We start from the raw sequence: 24,281 nt of genomic DNA, 5'->3' as shown, positions 1-24,281 counted from the left end.
TTATTTTTATTTTTTTAAATGGATGAAACATATATAAAGATTTTAATTTATTAAAGTATTCAGACCCTGTGATGTGTCAATTCAAATTAGGGTCACAATTCCTGATGCAAAAATCAAACAATGACGATCACAGAACTCTCTGTAGATCTCAGCGATGTTATTATGACCAGGTAAATTGAAGATCAGGAAAAAACGCTCTACTTATCAACAGCTTTGAGTGTTTCAGGAGCACAGTGGCCAAATTCTGTCATCTAGCTAGTGATGCAGATGGATCCATGAAGAAGATTCCCACTATCCCTACTTTAAGAGTCTCTACCAACAGTTGACAGTCTTGCCAAACGAAATTCCTGAAACCCTATCACTGATCTGGATCAACATCGAAATTCAATGGGATCTTACGAACAAACCACCAGGGGGTAAAACACAACCTCCTTGTCGAATGTGTGCCCAACTGACCTTGCTTCCACAGTTGGCTGTCAGCAGTCGGTCATTGGGACGGAGGAGTTTGCAGGCGTAGGCGATGTTAATGGCCGTCTCCTGTTTGTCTCCAGTGAGGACCCAGACTTTGATCCCAGCCCGCTGAAGAGCTTCAATGGTCTCTGGGACGTCCTCCTGCAGTCGGTCCACAATCCCTGTGGTACCTGACAACAAATACAGAGACATTGTTCTAATATGCTGACAGCGCTGATAATGTTGGTATCCTACCCTCAGGGCATTCTTGATTTATCATGTTTAAAAGACTGAAGCAAAAGAGGGGGGGGGGGGGGGGTTTAACCTGGGCATTAAAACTAGTTGTTTTATAATCATCCTTTCTATTTTCAATAGAAGATACAAGGTTCAATGTCTTTATTGTCATCATACTCAGGAACACTGTCAGAGGTGCCTCAAGCAGACTTGTCCAGAAGGTGGTATTATCATGCACTCCCTTAAGAGAATAACTGCAACCAAGCTTTTTTGTAGCTGTTACTGAGACTTTGCTTCTCAGCAAACTGCTCCTGTTCTCTCAGGTTTGATCGGTCCATTCTACCAACTGTCACCTTCAGCTTTTCTATAGGGAAGCACCTCCTTTGTTCATACTGAATCAGTACTGTTATGTGTTGTCATTGAGGTCTGCTCTGTTCTGTGCTGTTTTTGTTTGGCTGCGGCTCCCTCACTTTCCATGAAGGCTCATGTAAGGGTAGAGAGATGTGCTCATCCTACCCTAGGCTTTCCACACTTAAACGTGGAAGGGCAGGGAGGCCCAGAACAGAGCCATGTCACCAAATATAACAAACTGCAATAACTGAAATCTAATAAACTTTGAAATAAGGGGTCCCAACTGAAGTAATGTCAACAACTTTGGTCACCGGCACATAAAGCTGCTGTACCTTGTCTTATAGCTAGGGTTGCAAAAGGGCGGACAATTTCCGTTAAATTCCCAGTAAATTTCCATGGGAATATTCAGCTTGGGAATTTTGAAAAAAATATATATACGCAAATTAAACGTAGAGCAAAAAAACCATCATTCAAATCTCTATTTTAAAGATGTATGGAATGCAGCACACGCTGCACGTTGAATTTCAACCCTGCACTGTGCATTTCTCCATCACTTACCTGCACACTACATCCTGCTGTAGTGTGCAGGACTAGTCAGGTAAGTTTCGATGATATTACTGGGGGAAATATATAAGCATGCTGATTGGGGATTGTTCATCTGTTCATATAGCCTAGTTCTATTCATTTATCCATCAATTGTAAAATATTTTTAAAGACGATTCCAATTGTTGGGCCAACTATTTATATCTCTGTCATTGCATTAGTGTTTTTTTACAAGCTTTTTTCTCATCTTATTCTACAGAACAATTCCATGTGCACTATCTCATGTGTGGAGACATTTCACCCCAGCCAATGCAGAAGTAAAGGCTGTGTACATTTGCAAAGACCTATGTTGAGAATGACACAGATCCAGAAGCATATAGTCAAGTGCCCAAAGTTTCCTAAGGGCTCAAATCAGCCTATGAAAAAAAAAAAGGTATATATTTATGTCTGTATATGACAAGGTAAATACAGTTAGTATAAATGACCCACATCATTTCCCGTTAATTCCCATTAATTCCCGTATATTCCCGTATATTCCCATGGAAAGTTTCCAACTTTTAATATTCCCGGAATTTTGCAACCCTACTTATAGCCTTTACGTTAAACATGCTTGGGAATTATTTTCTTACTGACTTCAGATCTTCTTTCTGTTTAAATAGGCTGAATGACTGACTCTAATACATACAAATAATTTAAAGATCTTTGTAGAATAAGAAAGAAATCCGCTCCTTCACAGCCTATTTGTTTTCTGCTATGCAAACCAAAGGCCTGCAGGTACGTATGACACATAGATTTTCATTTAAACACTGGCCAGGAGGACCGAGCATAGTTTTTTATATGATGTAAAGGTTCCACCACTTCCAGCTATGTCTGGTTTAATGGTCCATGTGTCTGACTGCAGTGCATGGCTCTCCTACCCAGCAGGGTGAGGTTGGTCTCCAGTCTCTGAGCTGAGTCCAGCAGCAGCTCCTCTCTGTTCTCTATGCTGCTCTCTGCCAGCAGATGTCTCTTCAGCCACGCCTCATACTCCTCTTCCTCCAGAGCCTGCTCCAGACACAGAGCACAGTCACTCAGCAACACACCTTCTTTCAATGGTGAGGTCACACAGATGGATTCATCACTTAGCAGACATTAAGAGTGTATGAGTTCAAACAGCACTTTCTCTATCACACACAATTCATACACTGTCGACAACCGTCAACAAGAAATTTTGAGAAAGCTTTAAGTGCTTCATGAACTAAAATTCAATATATCTCATCTCATCTCATCTCATCGTCATCCGCTTATCCGGGGTCGGGTCGCGGGGGGAGCAGCTCAAGCAGGGGGCCCCAGACTTCCCTTTCCCGGGCCACATTGACCAGCTCTGACGGGGGGATCCCGAGGCGTTCCCAGGCCAGTGTTGAGATATAATCTCTCCACCTAGTCCTGGGTCTTCCCCGAGGTCTCCTCCCCACTGGACGTGCCTGAAAAACCTCCCAAGGAAGGCGCCCAGTGGGCATCCTTACCAGATGCCTGAACCACCTCAGCTGACTCCTTTCTAAGTAAAGGAGCAGCGGCTCTAATCCGAGTCCCTCACGGATGGCTGAGCTTCTCACCCTATCCCTAAGGGAGACGCCAGCCACCCTTCTGAGAAAACTCATCTCGGCCGCTTGTACCCGCGATCTCGTCCTTTCGGTCATCACCCAGCCCTCATGACCATAGGTGAGGATAGGAACGAAGATCGACCGGTAGATCGAGAGCTTTGCCTTGCGGCTCAGCTCTCTTTTCGTTACAACGGTGCGGTAAAGCGAACGCAATACCGCCCCCGCTGCTCCGATTCTCCGGCCAATCTCACGCTCCATGGTACCCTCACTCGCGAACAAGACCCCGAGGTACTTGAACTCCTTCACTTGGGCTAAGGACTCATTTCCTACCCGGAGTAAGCAATCCATCGGTTTCCTGCTAAGAGTCATGGCCTCAGATTTAGCGGTGCTGATCCTCATCCCAGCCGCTTCACACTCGGCCGCCAGCCGATCCAGTGAGTGCTGAAGGTCACAAGCCGATGATCCAATGAGGACCACATCATCCGCAAAAAGCAGTGACGAGATCCTCAGACCACCGAACTGCAACCCCTCCCCACCACGACTACGCCTCGATATCCTGTCCATGTATATCACAAACAGGATTGGTGACAAGGCGCAGCCCTGGCGGAGACCAGCACCCACTGAGAACGAAACTGACTGGCTGCCAAGGACCCGAACACAGCTCTCGCTTTGGGAGTACAGAGATTGGATGGCCCTGAGGAGAGACCCCCTTACCCCATACTCCCGCAGCACCTCCCACAGTTTCTCCCGGGGGACCCGGTCATACGCCTTCTCCAGATCCACAAAACACAAGTGGACCGGATGGGCATACTCCCAGGCCCCCTCCAGGATCCTTGCGAGAGTGAAGAGCTGGTCCGTAGTTCCACGTCCGGGGCGAAAACCGCATTGTTCCTCTTCAATCTGAGGTTCGACGATCGGCCGAACCCTCCTTTCCAGCACCTTGGAGTAGACTTTACCAGGGAGGCTGAGAAGTGTGATACCCCGATAATTGGTACACACTCTCTGGTCCCCCTTTTTGAACAGGGGAACCACCACCCCGGTTTGCCACTCCTTTGGCACTGTACCCGACTCCCACGCGATGTTGAATAGGCGTGTCAACCATGACAGCCCCTCAACACCCAGAGCCTTTAGCATTTCTGGCTGGATCTCATCAATCCCTGGGGCTTTGCCACTGCGGAGATGTTTGACTACCTCAGTGACCTCCACCAGGGAAATTGACGACGAAACACCATCAACCTCGAGCTCTGCCTCCAACATAGAGGGCGTGTTATTCGGATTCAGGAGTTGCTCAAAGTGTTCCTTCCAACGTCCGACGACCTCCTCAGTTGAGGTCAACAGAGTCCCATCCTTACTGTACACAGCTTGGATGGTTCCCCGTTTCCCCCTCCTGAGGTGCCGGATAGTCTTCCAGAAACACTTTGGTGCCGACCGAAAGTCCTTCTCCATGACCTCTCCGAACTTCTCCCACACCCGCTGCTTAGCCTCCGACACGGCAGCAGCTGCAGCCCTTCGGGCCTGTCGGTACCCTGCAACCGAGTCAGGAGTCCTCCAGGATATCATATCCCGGAAGGCCTCCTTCTTCAATCGGACGGCTTCCCTGACCACCGGTGTCCACCACGGTGTCCGAGGGTTACCGCCCCTTGAGGAACCTAAGACCCTGAGGCCACAGCTAGCCGCCGCAGCTTCAGCAATGGAGGCTTTGAACACCGCCCACTCCGGCTCAATGTCCCCAACCTCCACAGGAATGCCAGAAAAACTCCGCCGGAGGTGTGAGTTGAAGATACCTAGGACGGGGGCCTCCTCCAGACGTTCCCAGTTCACCCGCACTACTCGTTTGGGCTTACCAGGTCTATCCGGAAATTTCCCCCATTCCCTGATCCAACTCACAACCAGATGGTGGTCGGTTGACAGTTCCGCCCCTCTCTTTACCCGAGTGTCCAAAACATGCGGCCTCAGATCAGATGACACAATATATTGAAATATAAATAAGCTGTGATTGATTGTGTTTATCTTGGCATCGATAGTCTGTTTCCTTCGCAAAAAAGGACAAGAGGTTGAATTACTGTCCTTTTAACACGTTTCCTTTAATATGACTTTGAAATCATACATACAATTTTTCTTATTGCTGTTTTAGATCTTCTATACAATCCAGACAACGGATTTCTAACTAAGTAAACAATTCATTAACACTTTGACTGGGATTAGTTGTGTAGTCTGAGTCTTTCAGTGTTAAATCCAAACCCACTCACAATGATAATGCACAATGTAGTTGCAGTAAACAACAATTTGCTCCATGTTAATTATTGAATTATTGACAGACACTTTCCGAAGTCCACAGCACACACACTCAACAAAAGCTAGTGCACTGATGGAACATTGGATTCATATTTGATTTGATTTTGTTCTTTTAATTCACAGAATTTTAGTAAGACTAATGCCACAGAAGGTCATCATGGTAAATAATATATAAAATAATTATGTAAAAATGGAAACTATTTTATCTACCCTGAACAATAACATTTAGATAATAAAATTAATTAATGTGAGTTACCTTTTTAGCGATGCAGAGTGTGCGGAGGCCTTCTCTGGCATAGCTGTCTAAATGTTTCTGGGATTGATCTTTGATGTGACTGTGGAACTCCTGCGCTTGCTCTGCTCCTGAACATATTAGTGACAGTGACACAGACAAAATATCATTATCAATATCAAAATTAGTCTTATTATTTGTCAGCAGTCAGTAGACGACAGGCTTCATTCATGCCTGCAGATTTCTATTCCTTGAGTGAATTACCTTTAGAAGTCTCGGCCAGGTCCATGATAACAGAGTCGGCTCCCTTGGTGTAAACGACCACTTGTCCTGTGAGTGGGTGGCGGACCACCACCGACATCCTCTTCCTGTTGGAGTCGAAGGGCAGGATGTGAAGAAGCTGCACAGCCAGTGAGCCGATTCCTGGCAGATCCACCAGCAGGCTTTCAGGAGAGCGTCCCCTTAGGGTGCAGCGGTACGCCCGCGCTGCGTGGACCAGAGCCGCCTCGTCTGGACTCTCCGCCTCATACAGCAGCTCATCATCAACATCACTATCAGAATCCACTTCCACTTCCTGTCTGGGCCCGTCTGGGCTTGTCTTTGCATCCTTGATATCATCTTTCTTGATATCGTCCTCCACCTGTGCAGCATTTCCTCCCTCCCCTGGTGCAGAAAAGTCCAGGATACACCTCAGCTTGGGGGTGTCCATATCGTTGTCTCTCCCTGGTTCTGAGCCGTCTGTAGCGTTGTTGGCGGTTGGGGAGAAGGAGCCGGTCTTCCCCCTGGTGAACAGCCTGCTGGTGAAATTGCGAGGGCTGCCTCTGATCTGGGGAGGGGAGAACGTGGACAGTGCAGAAAATGGAGGGAAGCTGAAGCGCTGGAACATCAGCTTGATTTCCTCCAGAGACTTGAGAGGTGTCCGTGCTTCAGGCACCTAAAGGGAAGAGGGAAAAAAAAACAATCAAATCAAAAACATTTTCAATTCAACTTTGTTTGTATAGCATAGATTATCTCAAGGCACTTTACATTTGAATGTCGTGACCTAAAAAAATAAGTTTTTTTAATCCTGAGCTTAACTGAAATATATAGATCCTGCATGTACGCAAAATCAACAACATTAAAAGTCCAGTGTGTGAGATTTAGGTGACGGGGGTCTATCGGCAGAAATTGAACCTCAAAAAATCCTAGTGATGTTTTCACTAGTGTGTTTTATCTAATTTGTAAGAATTGCAGTTTTTTTTCACCCTAGAAGGGGCCCTTTATATTTAAATACTTTATATTTACATCTGGAGTGGGTCATCTCTATGGAGACCATGTTTTCTACAACAGCTGGACAAACTTAACACCTTTGGAGTTTCTATGACAACTGAAGGCCACCACAGGTTATCTCTCGTGTTTGGAAAGAGAGGTTGAGGTGAGGGGAGTCAGCTGCAACATGCAACTTCACCACTAGGTGTCACTAAATATTACACACTGAACCTTTAAGGCTGTAACAGGAACAGCTTTTAATGGAGGGATTACTTTTCCAGGCTTCCATGTGTTTAATCATTGGTTTGTGATGAGAAACGAGTGAGAAGTTATTTTTTCAGTTTCTTCGCCAGAATGAATGAATTAATCAAAAAGAAGTAAAATAGAAGATGAGCTCCTGATCAGCAGTACATTTCCTGATGATCAGGTAACTTTGACACCACGTCACATTGATCCAGAAAGTTTTAAACCTCAATAAAGTTGAGCTACTTGTGAAGATTTCAGGGACTTAACAGGGATGAAGAGCAAACCAATACAAACAGTTTAAACAAATAAAGGAGCTGCTTTGTTCTACAATGTGAAAATATAAATCTCCGGGATCATGTTCTCACCACATGTCGAGGCTGACTGGGAGAGGAGACCACCACACTGTTGCAGATGGTCAGTGCCAGGAAGAAGTCAGTGATGTAGGCGAGTTCCAGGCTGGAGGGAGTCCCAGAGGAGGCCTCATTCAGGGGGGAAGAAAACCAGTTCAACTTCCTCACCAGCTCAGGGTCTGGCACCACCTCCTTCGCCTGAACAGACAAGGAAGGGAGCAGCGAGAGATTATCTTTCATTGCTAGACTAAATGCTCACTAAATATGGTAATATGACCTTAGTTTGGGGTAAGAGAAAACAGACACTGAACACAGGGATGCTGCACATTGAACCACCATGTTTCAGGCTTGGTGCTGCTTTACACTGTTTGGAAGTTAAAGCAAGAGGGTATGTGTCTCCCTCAGTATCCAATCAAATAATTCCCCCTCCCCATTAGAGGCCTATAGAGATTACCACAAAACCTGGTGAAAGGATTTGATGTGGGTCAAGAAAGTAGCCATTCAATTTAGGAAAAGTCTAGAGATAGACATATGTACACTCTGAGTGCCATTCTAGTTCCCTCTAAGGTTCTTTATTACATAAGCCAACTCAAATCAAAGCTCAGATTTATTGCGATATCAATAATCAATAGTTCAGAGCCTGAAGGATGAATAACTTGTGACCAAGTACTTCTAACAGACAGAGAGAGAGGGATGGACAGAAGGACAGGCTGATGGATGGATGTGTGCGGGTCTGACCATGCGGCTGCAGAAGGCACTGGTTCTGGCCTGGATCTGATTGGACAGTTGTTCGTCCTCCTCCTCTGAATCAGCAGTGAGCGTATGCAGAGACACAGAGCTGCGGTTGCAGCTGAGGGAGCGACAGCTCCGAGACTTAGCACTGCAGCCTGACCTCAGGGTCACAGAGTGATCCGCTGCCTTGTTCTTCTCCGCCTCGTACACCTCCAGTCTTCGAGCTGACACGCACACACAGACAACCAGACACACACACACACAGAGCGTCAGAAACACTTAACCCTTCCAACATAAGCAGGACAGAAGAATGCGGTCTGGAGAATATCGCTAGGTTAATTTCAGGGATTCAGTAAGTGTATTTCATAAATTATTCATGTGATTCATATTATAACACTGTTAGTTCCTGTGGCTGTAACTTCATTAACCAAGAAGCCAACCTATCATGTGACTGGAGACTAATATCAATCAACAACACATTTAAGAATGATATAAATAGTGTAGGTTAGTTTTTTCTGTAACAGTACCGTGTGTTATGCATGTTGTTAACAAAATAAGAAAAGAACTATCTTATTTGTGTGGCCAGCACCATTTTCCTTTTCATTGTGGCATCAAAAGTGGTATCGAGTATATCGCTTTGTTGACTAGTATCTTGACAACCCTGATGAAAACAATCTCATGTCCCTTACATTCAGTTAGAGGATGCTCTGTGGAGCTGGTAGGAAAAGAGAGCCGATCTACAGTGGTATGCTGAGGTGACCAATACACGGCTCAGAAAGGATCAGCTTTGGATTGGGTTTACTTTAGCCAATATTGATATTTTGAAAAGGATCGGCCACTGACTGTCGCTTTTGAATTGCCCTAACCTTAACCCAATTAGAAAAAACTCTGTTCCCATTGACAATGATAATACACTATGTCTCTAACAGACTTAATAAAAGTGGAAGCATTGTGGCTCTTACCATTTTCGACATGAGGATATTCGACCCCATAGATACTGCAGCGGCAGAACACCATCTTGTTTTCTGTCAGAGTCCCTGTCTTATCGGAGAACAGGTACTGGATCTGACCCAGGTCCTCAGTGATGTTGAGGGCCCGGCACTGGATCCTGGAGTCCAGCTGCTCGTTGTACAGGTCTAAGTCGTTATGGATGAAGTAGATCTGACCCAGTTTCACAATCTCAATGGACACGTACAGAGAAATGGGAATCAGCACCTGTTGGACAGAAAAGGATGCAGGATGCATTCATTGACATGACAGATACTGTAAACTGTAAACTGGCCAATGTTTGACAAAGGTTCCATGGAAGCACATGTGTACATGATTACAACAAATGTTTTTTTATGTAACCCAGAGATCAAAGAAGATACTGGACCATACATACTGATGATATGTTTCACTATGTGTGTTTGTTGAGGGATCCAGAAATTCTCCATGTTATTTAGTGGAGGGGTGGGACATAACCCAAAGAAGAATCCAATAAACTTAGGTGCGGATCAAGAATTTTGTTTCACTTGTTTCAACATTTCTGCAGATTTCTAAGAAAACAATTTATGGATCTTGATGAAAAAAAGTCAGGGATGTTTCGGGGACTGATATTATGGCCTAAATTTGGAGATAAAGTGGCCAATCAGCTTGGTACTATCTGAGTGCTCTTCTAGTTCGGTAGAGAAAGAAGATAAATATGACTGTCACTGCAATCTTGGTGTTTTTATAAACTGCTCTACTGTGTTTAGGTGCCTGATGAACCTTCATCCTCATTCATCTGTGAACCAAACTTTAGATCTCTGAAGTAACATAACCCCAGGAATCATCATATCGTCATAAGGTAGAAGAGTATTTTAATACTTCAAGTCAAGGTGTTGACCTTTAATATCTATGAAATCAGACAGGTTAGTGAAAAGGGATGGTTGAGAGTAAAAGTTAAGTAAAGATTGTGTTGACGAAATTTTTTTCTTTATAAGTTTAGCCTCTGTAATTTTTGCTTATTTAACCAGTGTTTGCCGCCAGTTTCATGAAAATGACCAATTTGACTGATTCGTTGAATTTATATTCCGTCATTACCTTTGAAACCTTCCATATTTTAATAAATACATGAACCTAAATTCTACAGAAGAACCGTTGATTCGTTTTCAAATATCCTGAAATAGAAAAGGCGAATTAAATCTATAACTGCAGCTACTAAGAAATGTAAATGAAAGTGCAAGAAGAGATATTTAACATTATACCTGGAGCACAATGATCATAGTCCAAAAGACATAGAATCCCGCCAAGGCAGGAGACGTGTCCGTATTAACCCCAAAGACGGGGTCCTTCAAGTTCTTCAGCCAGAGGCCGTGACCTGAAACAAACCAAGACACCAGAGCAGCTCATCACTCTGAACACAGGAGGTTAAAGCTGGACACGGGTGAGTCTCTGGAATACACTGATGTGTTTTCTTTGCCGTCCACAGTTGTGTTTTGGAGTGAGAGCTGTGTGCTCTCAGTCAGTGTCGGTACACACCTACAGCAGAAGTCAGACACATGATGATGAGCAGGACCACGCACCACAGGATGTCTGTGTTCAGACGCTTCTCCAGCTGGCTGCGCTTGTACCTCGGCCCACTGTTGTTCATCATGGCTTTGGTCTCATGACCTAAGTCCCACAGTGACAGAAACACATGTACTGTGGTGTGAGCCAAACAGGCAATTAAAAAGCTTCAGTAGTTCACTGTTTCATTATGTTCATAGTTTTATGCTTGAGTCAATATATTACAGTTTCATTTACATTTTACACCTTAGAGAGTTCAAATCATGCTCTATTCGTTATTGGTGTTTATTAACTAATTGTAAGTCGCTTTAGGGAAGAATCCTTCAGAACTAGGAATTTTCTTTTCAATTTCTTTAACCGAACGAGATAAGGCCTTGCCCGAGTCCACCAGACTAGATAAACAAGTGTTGTATGTTTGTGTGTGTCAGTGTCAACTGTACTATAAGGCACATAGACTGGCTGTTCCGACAAGAATGCAGTCCCTTACGTTGTGTTGATTTAATAGGACACCTGCATGATTTTACATACAAGAAACAAACACTATCTTTGAAAAATGCGACCAATGCGACCAATGTCTTGTGTTGATTTTTTGTAAGTGACGCTGTTCGCTTACCGGCATAGACCACAATGCCCACCACCGTCTCAGTGTTGCGGATGGTGCAGCTCCTCAACAGGAGGTTGCTGTTATGGAGGCCAACACGAACCCCACTGGGATGCTCCCTGTGGAAAAACACACACACATAAGCAAAAACAATAACTCAGAACTGTTCTTTTCTTCATCAACATCGGGACGTAAAGAGGATTCAAGAGATATAACGTAAAAGTGGTCGACTATATATGTTTAAATAAAATAATGAATTGTAACTGAGCACACGATCAGATGTTAGACTGACTTTATGAATAGTTTCCTTCATGATAATAATTTTACGCAGTATTGGTTGTAATCGGTTTGGGCTTAAGGAGTGTAGATGAATGAACATGTGAATAAAAGAATGCAAATAACAATTCTTCATCATAAATCTTCTATAAGATCACTTTATGCAAAGCAGGCTTCACAATTCAGTGTGTTGTTTAAATGTAGTTTCTAACTGGTGTTGAAAGGGTCTCATTTTATTGCTGCCTCTTTATGACCTACAACATTAAAGGAGACGATGAGGGAGAAAATCGCATTTTGATTCAGGCCGGGAAAGCCAATGTTGACATTTCCAACGGAAAACTTTCACAGCCAGTAGCCTGCTAGACGGTAGAAAGGAAGCTGAAGCAGAGTTGTTGTTTTTGACGTACATGTCGTTGTCATGGCTGGTGATGGGGCAAGATCAAAGTGAAAAGGAGAGAAAGGACTAAAGAACACAGAAAAGCTACGAGGGCTAGTGATTAAGTACGAGCTAGAATGTGAGTCAACCTTGGTCGAGCCTTCAGCAGATGGAGAGAATTATGTGATCAGAAAGGATTCAAAGCCGTCCCTATGCATCCTGCTAACTTCTGTCTGTTCTTTTTCACTACTTGCAAAACAAATGCGCATGCTGGCTAGACCGAGGTTTTACAAGAGGGGACAGTGGAACCACTCCACACTCGCTTGATGGATTGAACTCCATCTTTGCCAACTCCTGGCTCTAGTTAGCTTTTCTTGATGTTATTAGCCTTCTGAAAGTTTTTCAAACCTACACTGTTTAATTCAAGAACATTTTAACCAGTTAAAATACACTGTTAAGGACCAAAGTCATATTTATATATATATACACAGAGACAGATGTGAATGTTTGGTGTCGATGTTGAAAAAAACTCACATGTAGCCTCTGAACCTGCTGAGGTCATTGTTGGGGTTCTCACACTCGATCCGGCTGGGGAAGCTCTCGGGGGTGAACTCTTCTCCCTGGAAAATACACACCTGTAATTAAACCTGCAGATAAAATCTCAAATGGAAAAACATATACAAACACGACACAATTTACAATTGACCTTGAGGGTAAATGCTTTGCTTGCATGCAGGGTTTCCAGTTCTGTCATCGTTCTTTCTTTCAATCTGTCGCAGTAGGAGAATCAACAATAACAAATCTCCTTCACAGAGTCACAGTAAAGATTCAGCAACGATTTGCTTAGTGATGGAGCTGGAGGATACATCCACCACTTTACAGCAGGGTGATTTTACTGCCCAGGAAAAAGTAGAATCCTTCGTCTTCAAGGAAAACCATAGGTGTGCAGGTGTGGTAGCACAGCACCAGTGTCTCCATGCATTTGGTAACACATTATTTTGATATCCATACGCAGCTGCACATTGTCTGACGCAGTTTGATGAATTGTGTTGTGTATGGTGTGCCTGGGTTTGAGATTTTCTAGCCGCTCCTAATTTTCATTCTGCAACCCTTGTCTTTGGAAACTGTCAAGAATGACACATTAACCCTGTATGTCAGCTCACTCTGGAGGAGGCTGGTCTGTTGTAGCTCTCTCTATCAACTGGGCACTAATTAATCATTTAAAGTGCTAGCTGAACTCAAACGTGACCTTGATATATAAATCTTAACCACTATAGGGGCATTTAGGGATCTTGCGCCTTATCTCTAGATAAGTATAGCGGCTAATATAGCCCTTAGGAAAACATACCAAAGGTCTGAAACCCAAGAGCAGCGTTTAAATTGCATTGTGGGTAAGGCGCCAGGTTTTCACAGGGTTCATATATATAATTGGTTGTAGAAGAGGGGGAAATTGTTATTTAACATTAATAGGATATTCAAAAAGGTTGTTTTAAAGTAAGGCTCCGAGAATTGCATTTGAAGAAATTTTGTACTCTCTCTCAAGGTAATGAAATAAAAACAATACAACATATAATGAAAACATAACACACACATCTTGCACATATGAAACCATCTCATCTGTTAGTGTACCTGCAGTGGGAGGTCTGAAACCACCTGTCTCTGTTTCAGGTTGGTCTCTCCGTCCAGGTTGGCGGTCTCAATGTAGCAGACCCCACGGGGGTCAGAGGAATACAGCAGCAGCATATCAGCAGGGATGATTTCATTACAGGACAGACGCACAAAGTCTCCCACTCGCACATCCTTCCAGCACTGGTCATTGTAGGCTTTCTGTTTGCTAGAAGGAGAGCAGAGATAAAACAGACAAAGGGATTAAAATCACTGCAGGCGAATCAATTACATTTGTATAGCTTATATTCACAAATCACAATTTGTCTCATAGGGCTTAAACATGGTGGGACATCCTCTGTCCTTAACCCTGAACAAGAGTAAGGAAATAGTACTTAAAAAAAAAAAATTTTAACAGGGGAAAAGAGCTACGTGAGAGGGATCCCTCTCCCAGGACGGACAGAAGTGCAGATGCCACATGTAATGGAATGAGAACAACTTTTTTATTTGTATATGTTATTAGGTATTAGAATGGAAACTGTATTTGTCTTAGGAAAAATATGTATTGTATATTGTACGTACTCTCCACTGTAGATTCACACTGAACGTTCCTTGTATTTTACAACCGAATCTGTAATATTCTTAAAGGTTCAGAGACAAAACACGCCTTTGGTCAACAGGTATAATTCACACAGTGAGCAAATAAAACTGTGGTTAATCATTGTTCTCACAGTTCATAACCCCTTCCAGGTAATGACCTAAATACAGCAGGTGAGAGGAATTACTGTAAATCATATTTGTCGTGAGCTCATCTGTGCTAAAAGTTCATCCAAATAAACCACAGAAATAATGGTGGTGGTTTTAGAAGGTGTGTTGAGCAAACCAGGCGGTTACGACCAGTGTGAGAGTAAAAGTAATCTAGAAACAGGCTTTATTTATAATGTTCTGCTAGATAAGAATCAGGCTTTTAAAATAAGTAATGTGTTGAATATAGATCCTCAACGAGAGATTATGCACCGTCCCAGACCATCGAGGAAAAGCAGCAGAGTTTGAAAAAATTAGCAGCTATTGACATTTTTATTTTTGAGCAAAATATTATACATAAAGTGAAAGACATTTTCTGTATAACTTCATTTATTTGTAGGCTAAAATCAAGTTTTTTATATAGTCTGCTTTTTTTAATTGACTTTGTACTCATCATTCAAGTTTTTGAGCTTGTGCTTGAAATTGAAGTGTTATTTGCTGTTTGGGCTCAAATTCACTCACTAAATTTCTTCCCAAAATCTACTATATCTCCGTTTGGTCTGTTTGTTGGTTTGTTTGTCAGGAGGATTACACAAACAAACTACTGAACAGATTTCCACAAACCTTGGTGGAAGAGTGGGACACGTACCAAGAAAGAACCCATTCAACTTGGGGGGAGATCTGATTGAGTGGGTCGAGGGTTTTCTTTTTCACTTTCTATAACATTTCGAGATAGTGACTTTTTCACCAGTTTCACAGGGTAATTCATGGCTTGTGATGATTCAAAAAAATTTAAATGGACTAGTGTGCTCAACTGAGTCCACTTTTCATTGATTTTAATTTCTGCCAACAACACTATTGTGCCATTGTTCTCAAGAAACATTAGATCCAGGAAGAACAAAGCTCCTTCATGACACTAGTAAAAAAAGATTAGGTCAAGTAAAACAATACGCTGCGTCATCAGACCTACCTGCTGTAAACACGGCAGAGAAGCCTGTTGATCAAATGATCGGATTTAAACCTGCGGTGGTCTTCCCAAATGTCTTTTATGGCCGTCAATGACAACACCAGTACGACCGGGACCACAGCGATCTCTGGCTGGAAGGCCTCTACCACAGGAACAAAGTTGAGCACAGCAAGTGCGATGAAGTAAACATTGGCAAAGCGATGGAGCTGCTCGAACAGATTCTTGGGCAGGAATGAAAGGAGAGAATACTTTGTGGTGCGAATCTTGTTGCTTTTATACAGCTTCAGGAGTTTACCCAATTCCTCATCGTCTGTACAGGAGGGTACCACTGTCCTCTTTTTCCGGAGGCGCTCCTTGGTAGAGTGACGATGGTACGGAAGCTCCCAGCTATACATGAGTCCTCCGCTCCTGGTCTACCCGCTGCTGTATGTCTCCACTTGGAAGCCTCACCTGCCTGCACTTGTTCTCCAGATTGTGTTGTGTTTTTCTCGCGGATTCACGCTGTCCTTTCTTCTAACTGACCATTCTGATGTGGAGTCCTTTCACCCTGTCCACGCAAAGTGGGAAGCGTGAGAGCTGGGTGGATCGCTAACTACCCGCGGACGGAACGCACCTACACTCCTCTTAAGGGCACACTGTAAACAAACTCAAGGTACAAGTTTTTACAACTGACACAAAGACAGATTGTGTAACAAGACATACAAGAGTCTGAGCGGCAGCAGGGAGTGTGCCGTCAGTGATTACCTTGGAGACCATCTCAGTGGACAGACTCACTGAGGCAGTGACTTAAAGAGAGAAACCCTCCAACTCAATCCCTGCACCAATGACAACACCATGAACCAGCATAACAGAGTATAACCAAGGACCACAGCCACCCAGCAGGCAGACTGTTCTCTCTGGTGCCATCTGGCAGACTCTACAGGAGCAGGGCTGCACGCACCAGGGTTCTAAACAAGTAAATGGTAAATGGCTTTGTATTTATATAGTGCTTTTCTAGTCTTGATGACCACTCAAAGCGCTTTACAGTACAGTTGTACATTCACCCATTCACACACACATTCATACAGTGCATCTATTCACAGCACTTTGTTATTCTACGGGGGGCCATTCAGGGTTCAGCATCTTGCCCAAGGACACTTCAGCATGCAGATGGGTCAGACTGGGGATCGAACCGCCTACCTTCAGGTTGGAAGACGACCACTCTACCCCTCAGCCACAGCCGCCCAGTGGTCATTTCATATCCAACAACCCCTGCACATCTGTTTAACTGCCTTCTTTTCCCCTCAGCTCACCTCTGGATAATGTGCAGCAACTTATGCAGACAGATCCCACACAGTTAAAGTTGTCACCACATTTACATTACACGGCTCCATTGAATGTAAATACTTTTTATTGTTGTGTTGTATTTGACTCCTATATAAAGCCCTTTCTACCTTGCTTTTATTTTAATTTAATTATTGCACAGCTGAGCTGACCTGTCTCTTCTCGTCCAACACCTTTTATAGTACTGTTGATCCAGTGTTAAATTCCACATGACAAATAAAGCTCGAATCAACAACATCCATTTTCATGACAGCAGCGGTAGAAAATCTCTCTTGAACCTCTCACCTGTTACCCACACAACCAACACACTGAGCTGTCCATTAAAGCTCCTGTGTGAAGGATGTAGGGGACCTATCTGCACAAATGGAAAATTATATTCATAATGAGTGTCCATTACTACTCTATTCCTGTTCTCACTGCTTCCTACTTTCAGTTTTAAATGCTCGTCTTGCAGGTGACACTGTATCATTGAACATTCAAAGAACTGAAATGAGGGATCTTCCAAAAGTCAACATTACTGGCAGGAACGCACCCAGGTACAGCAGCAGACTGTTCTGGTAAGGCACAGGAAGGGGAGGGGGCAGAGGGAAATTCCAACCCCCAGGAGGACAAGCCTAGAAACCAACCCTGACTCATATAATAGAGTATTACAACACTAAATGGTTTTTGCAAAACGTATTTTCGGGAGAAAACATTTCTTATGTCACACATGATGACGTGGCCAGTGAATTCTCTACAGATATGTTAAATATTAATATGTTGTAACTTTGTGGATAGATAATTAATGGAAATAGATGTTTATTATCTTTATTAAAAAAAATGTATAAAGTTCCTTTCAAATATATTTTTCTGTTGCAAATTAGTGAGACATGAACCGATTTCAATGAAATTTTGTTAAGGAGCAGGGTATGACGTAAGAAAGAACCCATTACCTTTGTGTTGTACATCAGTGGGTCCATGATTATCTTTTCTCACTTTCTTAAACATGGATCTTGATGTTTTCAAAATCAGCCATTTTAAGGGGCCTGATATTTATTAATGTGTGCAATTTGGTGCAGATCATAATAAAAATCTGCACCTAGTGAATTCAAATGTGGTTTTATAAGGGGACTGTTGGGTCTATAGAGGTGTGCGCTCCACAGAGTGCCGTTCTTTTTACAATAAAATCACAAGAGTATTGTCTCTATCTTCATTTGCCTGAAATGACCCACATGTATGTCTTTGTTTAACTGAGGAGCTCTGGTTGTGAACCTCTCCACGAGGTGCGCAGCTGGAAGTAGTGGGACGTGGTTGTAGCACCACAGATCTTGTGCAGAGAGGTTGAGATTGTTGCAGTCTCAACAAAATGTTAAAATGTGCAATTTAAACTTAATTTATTTAATCTATATATCAGTTTACACTCGATAGGCCATCATGACTAAGTGTGAACATCTTTCTAAAGAAGCTGGAGGCCCCTGCATAAATCCGGCCACTAGAGGTCATCATATCCGAGGTTACTGACAAAGACCAAGATTTCTACAACATGGTGTCACCATGGAGTTTGTTGTGTAACTGCTGTAAATGGTCTGTATTTATTAAATGCTTTTCTTGTCTTGATGACCATTCAAAGTGATTAACTATTCAGATTTACATTCACCCATTCACACACACACTCCAATACAGTTCATCTATGTGCAGCCCTTTCCCTGTGATACATCACTCATACACTGCGGCTTCTTTTGGTAAATTCAGGGTTTCTCAATAGTAACAAGTCACAAATATAAAAACACGGAATAAAAAGTATATCAAGAGACAGTTAACAACATTTTATACGTACAAATGTCCTACGAAATTATTGACTATTTTTAGGATAATCATAAGTGCAACTAGACTTGAAAAACATTAATTTCGTTATTAGTTATTAATGTGGTCACTGAACTGGTAAAAGCCTTAACTTAAAGCAACACTAAGCCAATGCTAATTTGAATCAGGACCTGCAAGGTCAACAGAAATGCTAGACTGTAGATCAGTTAAAAAAGGTTGGAAGTGATTTAAAATCAATGTTGATCCTGAATATTAAGCAAGGACATTTTTTGAATATGAAGAATTTTGCCAGGCTTTAGTTGCAGCTCTTCTGGTTCAGGAAGCTGGGAATCATGGGTAATATCCACCACTCAGTTGCGGTGGAGTATGCAGTCAGAGCTCAACACATTGATAGACTATGTTTGTTCTTTACATGAAATCCGCTTTATCACAAAGACACAGGGACCACCAGTGACAATCACCACGTTTGGCAGCAGAGGGCGCTGTTGCAAAAGTAAATGTTGCAGAGTTTCTTTAAACTAGTCGCCTTCTTGGAATCACGTGTGATCCTGGGAACAGTTTTCACAAAGAAATCAGATTCGACTTTATATCACATGTTAAACAACACAGCGACAGAACCAGTATGTGTCACTTCATGGTTCTAATTTGAGGAGTTTGCTTGTATTCTGCAACATGCAACCAAGGAAGTCAGCTGATGTGCTGCTGTAGCTGGCCCTGTTCACACTGCATTTCAAAAAGCCCCTCCTCCACAATCTAAATATAAGTGCCGACAGCGTGTGTACAGAGTGTTGACTTAGTATTGTCACCCCGCTCCCCCCTACTGCTGTACATTATAAATGTACGTTGACAAACACACCATTCTGCATGAGTTGGCTGACTCAATTATCCTGATTCTTCCAATGTAGTTTACAAGGGGTTTCAATCTACCTGTGTTGAGCACATTGTCATTTGACAACCCAGTTACAGCCATGAATACATTTCCGAAACAGCATCTGTCACTGGCATTAACCAGTTAGGCTGAGAGAGGTTCACTCACCCACAGAATACCCGTGCAACATTGTTGTTGACCTTCCTGTCGAACAAATAGCGTCTGTAGTCTTCCAGTGCATCTTTGATGGCGATGACGGCAAGAACCACCAGCAGAGGAATCATGGTAATTTCCTTCTGAAAGGCCTCAACCGCTGGCACCCAGTTCAGCAGCGCCAAGAACAGGAAGTAGAGGTTAGCAGCCCTGTAAAGAAAAGACCAGAGCAGCCAATTATTATGAAGCAAGTGCTACTACAACACATCCAATAAACAGCTGTAAGCAGATTTAAATGATAGTTCTTCTGACCTTCAGAAACACAAAGACCTTTGCAAAAAATAAACCGACAAAATAATAATAATAATACCATTGTTCAAAATAAAAAGCCATTACCTCTTTAGCACCCCGGCAAATACATTAATTCAAAAATGTGCATTAAAAGAGTGCTCATGTGTCCGTGTCTCTTCCTGCTCCTGCCCTGAGCTCAGAGATGCTTCAGCACTTTCTATTGAAATGACACAGACTTTTAAGACCAAAACATTAGGACTGAAGAGAATGCAAACGCAACCTAATTTATTAAAGATGTATGAACAGTGGATGCCTTCCATCTGAAAAATACTCCGCTCTGGAGGATGGTAAACAGCCCTGGTTTCATTCAAATGAGAAAAATAAACAGAGCGTACGGTCAGCAGACATTATTAAAAAGTAGTTCACATAAAATAAGAGGTCTGAAAGTTATCTAAGGACATAGTTACACAAAATAATTGTTATTGTTGAATTTAATTGGATTTTCCTTCCAATCCAGGATCTAGTCCTCCTCTATTGTATTAAGGTGGAAACAGAGTTTCAGCGCGAGATGTCTCTGAAATTAAACAAACTGCATGAACGGAAGAGGGGATGTAAAGAAGTGACTGAAATCCTTTTATTATGTCAGCACTATTGCTTTCTTTTTTTACTGATTGAAAGTCATTGTCAACAGAAACTGTGAGTGAGCACCCTGCTGCCTTATGTTTAAACTTCATCATTTGACACATGCTATAGTATTTTAATGCGTGGTGCCAATTGAATGGTATATTATGCAGTGTGAGATCATCAGCCATGCATCACATCAGTCCCAAAGTATGTACTTCAAAAGTACATTTTAAAACTCCAATGGCACTCAGTAGACTCAATACCTGAGCCAAGGCCAAACTAAATTCAATTGATTCAAAGTTCACCAAATCACACACTCATAAAAATCAGACCCCAGAACATGCCAGATTTCTTTCATCAATATCCATCAATTATTATCTGTGAAATCTCGGAGGTCCACCGCCCGATCTGCCCCATCCCTCTACAAAATTCATGGTATCGGTTGAGTAGTTATTGTGCTTAATCCTGCTTAATAACCAATGCCGATAAAACCATAACTTAGTGTTTTAACCTTAAAATTAACGTTTAGCTATTACTATCACATATTCTGAATATGTTATTGATTTGATCATAACTATGAAATGTTATAATTCAAGAAATATCAGTGTTCTTCAAATGGACTATAACATATTTATCACAGTTTAGCCTTACTTTAATATGATTGCCAATCATTCCCTATGTTTCTACAGCTTGACATCGAATTGTCTAACTCTATTATAGGTATCATTATTTTTATAGCATGAAATACAAGGACTATTCTCAGTTTGTGGCTGGTTTTTAATTAACTTAATATCATTTCCGATGTCACTTTTTACCCCAAGCAGGGCACGTTCAACTTATTCGGACTCTCCCTTACACTTGAGATTCTGGATGGTATCATGAAGCCGGTAATCTCTGGGTTTAATGATCCAGCTACGAGTGTCTTTATATGAAAGAGGTGGAGTTCTTACATACATAGAAAATAAATCATTTCCAAATATTTAAGCTAAGGCTAAGTGTAATACTGTGGGAACTATTACATGTGCAAATATCTAGTTTGTTTGTTGATGAACAAACTATTATTAATATTTGATGCAGAACACGAGAGGAAGTAAGTCTATTTGTTTCCGTTAAAGAGGAAATTAGGTTTGGTAGAAGCTCTCATTTAAAACCTGAGCGCAAATGGTATTAAACAGGAAAATGAATCTGATGACCCATAAAAACACCTCATTACTCTTCATTACTTTACAGTAAAGTGAAGAGGTTACTGCACTAATGAATGAGTCCAAAAAACACTTCTGGTGTCTCAGGGGTAAACAGTGTCACAGCCGAATCCAATACAATTGAATACATTAGTGACCTATCTATTCTATGGAATAAAACCACAGAAAAAACAGAACATGTCTCCATATTGCTTGTTTGGTGTCATCCAAATGTCTGCAATGCCCGACATTCATAATCGACTCAAAATGAGATAATTTCCACTGTGTTTGAAGCCTGAAAGTCCACCAGAAGTGGCTAAGCTAGCGGACTTTAGCATTTCCGACTGTCCCTGAATGCACGTCGTTGGAAGACATCGGTGGACATTTCGGCTTAAAAAGGTCCAGTGGGTAAGATTTAGGTGAAAGGGATCTATTGGCAGAAATTGAATACAAAATAATCCTAGTGATGTTTTCACTTTTTAGAACAACTGAAGGTTACCGCAGATTCTCTTTCATGTTTGGAAGGGGAGGGTGAGGTGAGAGGTATTCAGCTGCAACATGCAACTTCACCACTAGTTATCACTAAATTCTGCACACTGAACCTCTAAAACACTGTGTAAATGATCTTGTTTTGAGTCAAATATGAATGTCGGGGCTTGTGGACACTTGGATGACACCACAGGATCAGTATGGAGACATGTTATGGTTTTGCCTTTGTTTTATTACGTCTGAAGAAGGACTCAACATTGACTTCAATTGTATTGGTTTCATCTCTAACAAAGTTTACCCCTAAAGTGTTTTGTGGACTCAAACACCACCCACCATCGGCATAGGGATGAGTACATAATTAGTGAATTTGTTTCTATCCCTTTAACATCAGACTCATCCTTTTTTCCTTTCTTGCATCAGAGACAAGGTTCAGGTACAAGATTGATTAACTCATCACTCCCCGGGAATTCTTTATCAAAGGAACACAACTGAGGAAAGTTCCACCCAAAAGATAATTATTACAACAGATGCATCACTGGAAGCCATAAGGGGGAAGAGAGGACAGAAAGGCTGACAAATCAGCAAGACCCAAAGACCCAAACAAGCATGAGTGTCTACGTCATCGCTTACAAACATCTCAGTTTCTGCCTTTCCAGAATAAAATGCAGCGCCAGAAGTTTTCAAACTATAATGGGGCCAGCAGTGTTTTCAAACACCTCCGATTGAGAAGCTCTAAAATTCTGCGGCGGACAAAAGACGCATTCATAGCAGAGTTGATTCGCTTTCGAACCAAAATGTAGTATGTAGCCTCAGGGGCATTCAAGGTCCTTCATATGTGGCCATGACACAATTGTGTTCACACTGCTGAAAAGAAAAAAGCTAAATGCTTCTTAGACCACCTCCTCTGAGGTATTTAGACCTGTGCACTTATGACCCGATCACTCAGGATGAATATAATACCCGGTCTGAACCTGGCCAAAGTTGCTGTAAGGTATTGTTTGCCATAGTTACACCACAGTGTGTTGCTGAGAACACACATCACCTCCACCCTGGAGCAAATAAATCACCAGGGTGCCTGTCACGTGTCTAGGCAGGGTATGACTTGCATCTTGTTTTGAAGTATCTCACTAGGGCAAAATATGAGCCTTTTACTGATGCACATTTGAATGTTCCATCTCTCTAGACAGCTTTTCTGTTTGCTCTCGGTTCTGCTTAACAGGTTTGAGAGAACTGCGTGCTTTCTGGAGGGAAAACAACACAGGTGAAAACCCATAAATAAAGAGCTGGAGGCGCATCAGTTGCTGTCCTTACAGGCAGAGCAGGAGGACTGGGTCACACCATGTCCAGCCAGGGCCTAACTCCTGCTCAAGCCTCCAAGTAGGTATACAACTCAGCATTTGCTCTGCTTTGGAAAGACAAACCTGGAGTTACCTCATCCTAAGCAGCACTTGTCAAATGGATTGGTTGATGTAATTTCCCAGGCTTATGCGGAACAGGGGTTTCCACTCACTAAAATCCTAGTTGGTCACAAGGTAAGAGCCTTCCTGGGATAGAGGGTGACAGACATGCAGTAGCAAGTATGGTGAGGCCACCTGGGAGTCAAACCACAGACCTGCTCATCAAGACTAAGGGCCCATGTGGGGTACGCCCTTACCATTCGCTCATTGGGTCATTCCATCCACTTTGCTGACATAAAGTCTTGAGAAGAGATTGAACAAAGATTATCATTCTATTGCCAACACCATTATGATTACAAAAAGCACAGAAAAGAGTCCATTTCATTATTTTCAGTTACTTGCCAAATTCATGATCTGACCTGTGGAACTGCTGGAAAAGGTTCATGGGGATGAAGGTCAGAAGTCTGTACTTGGTAGTGCGGATGGCATTGCCCTTGTAGCTTTTGGAGAAGGTGTCATACTCCTGTCGGTGCGGCCCATGGCGTGCAAACACACTTCTCCGCTTCCCTCTGACTCTATGCAGAGAGCAATGGGCATTGAGGAAGCTTTTGTTGGGCAGGTCATCGGGGGCAGAGTGCCAGCCCCCCTCTGGGTTTCCTGCTAGAAGCGTCCGACAACGATGCCGCACCCAGTGGAGCTGCTCCATCTAGGCAGCTGAGTGTCTGGGCCCCCTCCTCTGTGGCCTGCTGCTTTCTGCTTCCCGGTGGAATTACAAAATGTCCTATTCCTA

At 42.7% G+C, this 24,281-nt stretch overlaps 1 protein-coding gene across 5 annotated transcripts in view; it reads right to left on the bottom strand.

Annotated features, from left to right (window-relative positions):
- The window catches only part of atp10d (ATPase phospholipid transporting 10D), a 35,101-nt gene that overhangs the window by 6,066 nt on the left and 4,754 nt on the right, over nt 1-24,281 (bottom strand). For 2 of the 5 annotated variants that reach the window (XM_053434079.1, XM_053434078.1), the window contains 14 exons: nt 23,911-24,278; nt 19,525-19,719; nt 13,676-13,880; nt 12,581-12,681; nt 11,407-11,513; nt 10,767-10,898; nt 10,493-10,605; nt 9,227-9,479; nt 8,271-8,488; nt 7,548-7,730; nt 5,953-6,622; nt 5,713-5,819; nt 2,496-2,622; nt 457-641 (listed from right to left, as the gene is read on the bottom strand). In XM_053434079.1, the coding sequence (XP_053290054.1) occupies nt 457-641; nt 2,496-2,622; nt 5,713-5,819; nt 5,953-6,622; nt 7,548-7,730; nt 8,271-8,488; nt 9,227-9,479; nt 10,493-10,605; nt 10,767-10,898; nt 11,407-11,513; nt 12,581-12,681; nt 13,676-13,880; nt 19,525-19,719; nt 23,911-24,197 (2,883 nt within the window). In that variant the 5' untranslated portion in view covers nt 24,198-24,278. Of the gene's footprint in view, nt 1-456; nt 642-2,495; nt 2,623-5,712; nt 5,820-5,952; nt 6,623-7,547; nt 7,731-8,270; nt 8,489-9,226; nt 9,480-10,492; nt 10,606-10,766; nt 10,899-11,406; nt 11,514-12,580; nt 12,682-13,675; nt 13,881-15,365; nt 19,720-23,910; nt 24,279-24,281 lie in introns of those variants that run through there. The other 3 variants (XM_053434081.1, XM_053434082.1, XM_053434083.1) reach the window with 3 other exon arrangements.

The sequence above is a fragment of the Pleuronectes platessa genome, chromosome 11, assembly GCF_947347685.1.
Source record: "Pleuronectes platessa chromosome 11, fPlePla1.1, whole genome shotgun sequence".
NCBI classification, from domain to species: Eukaryota; Metazoa; Chordata; class Actinopteri; order Pleuronectiformes; family Pleuronectidae; genus Pleuronectes; species Pleuronectes platessa.
This window is presented reverse-complemented; position numbering and strand designations above follow the sequence as displayed.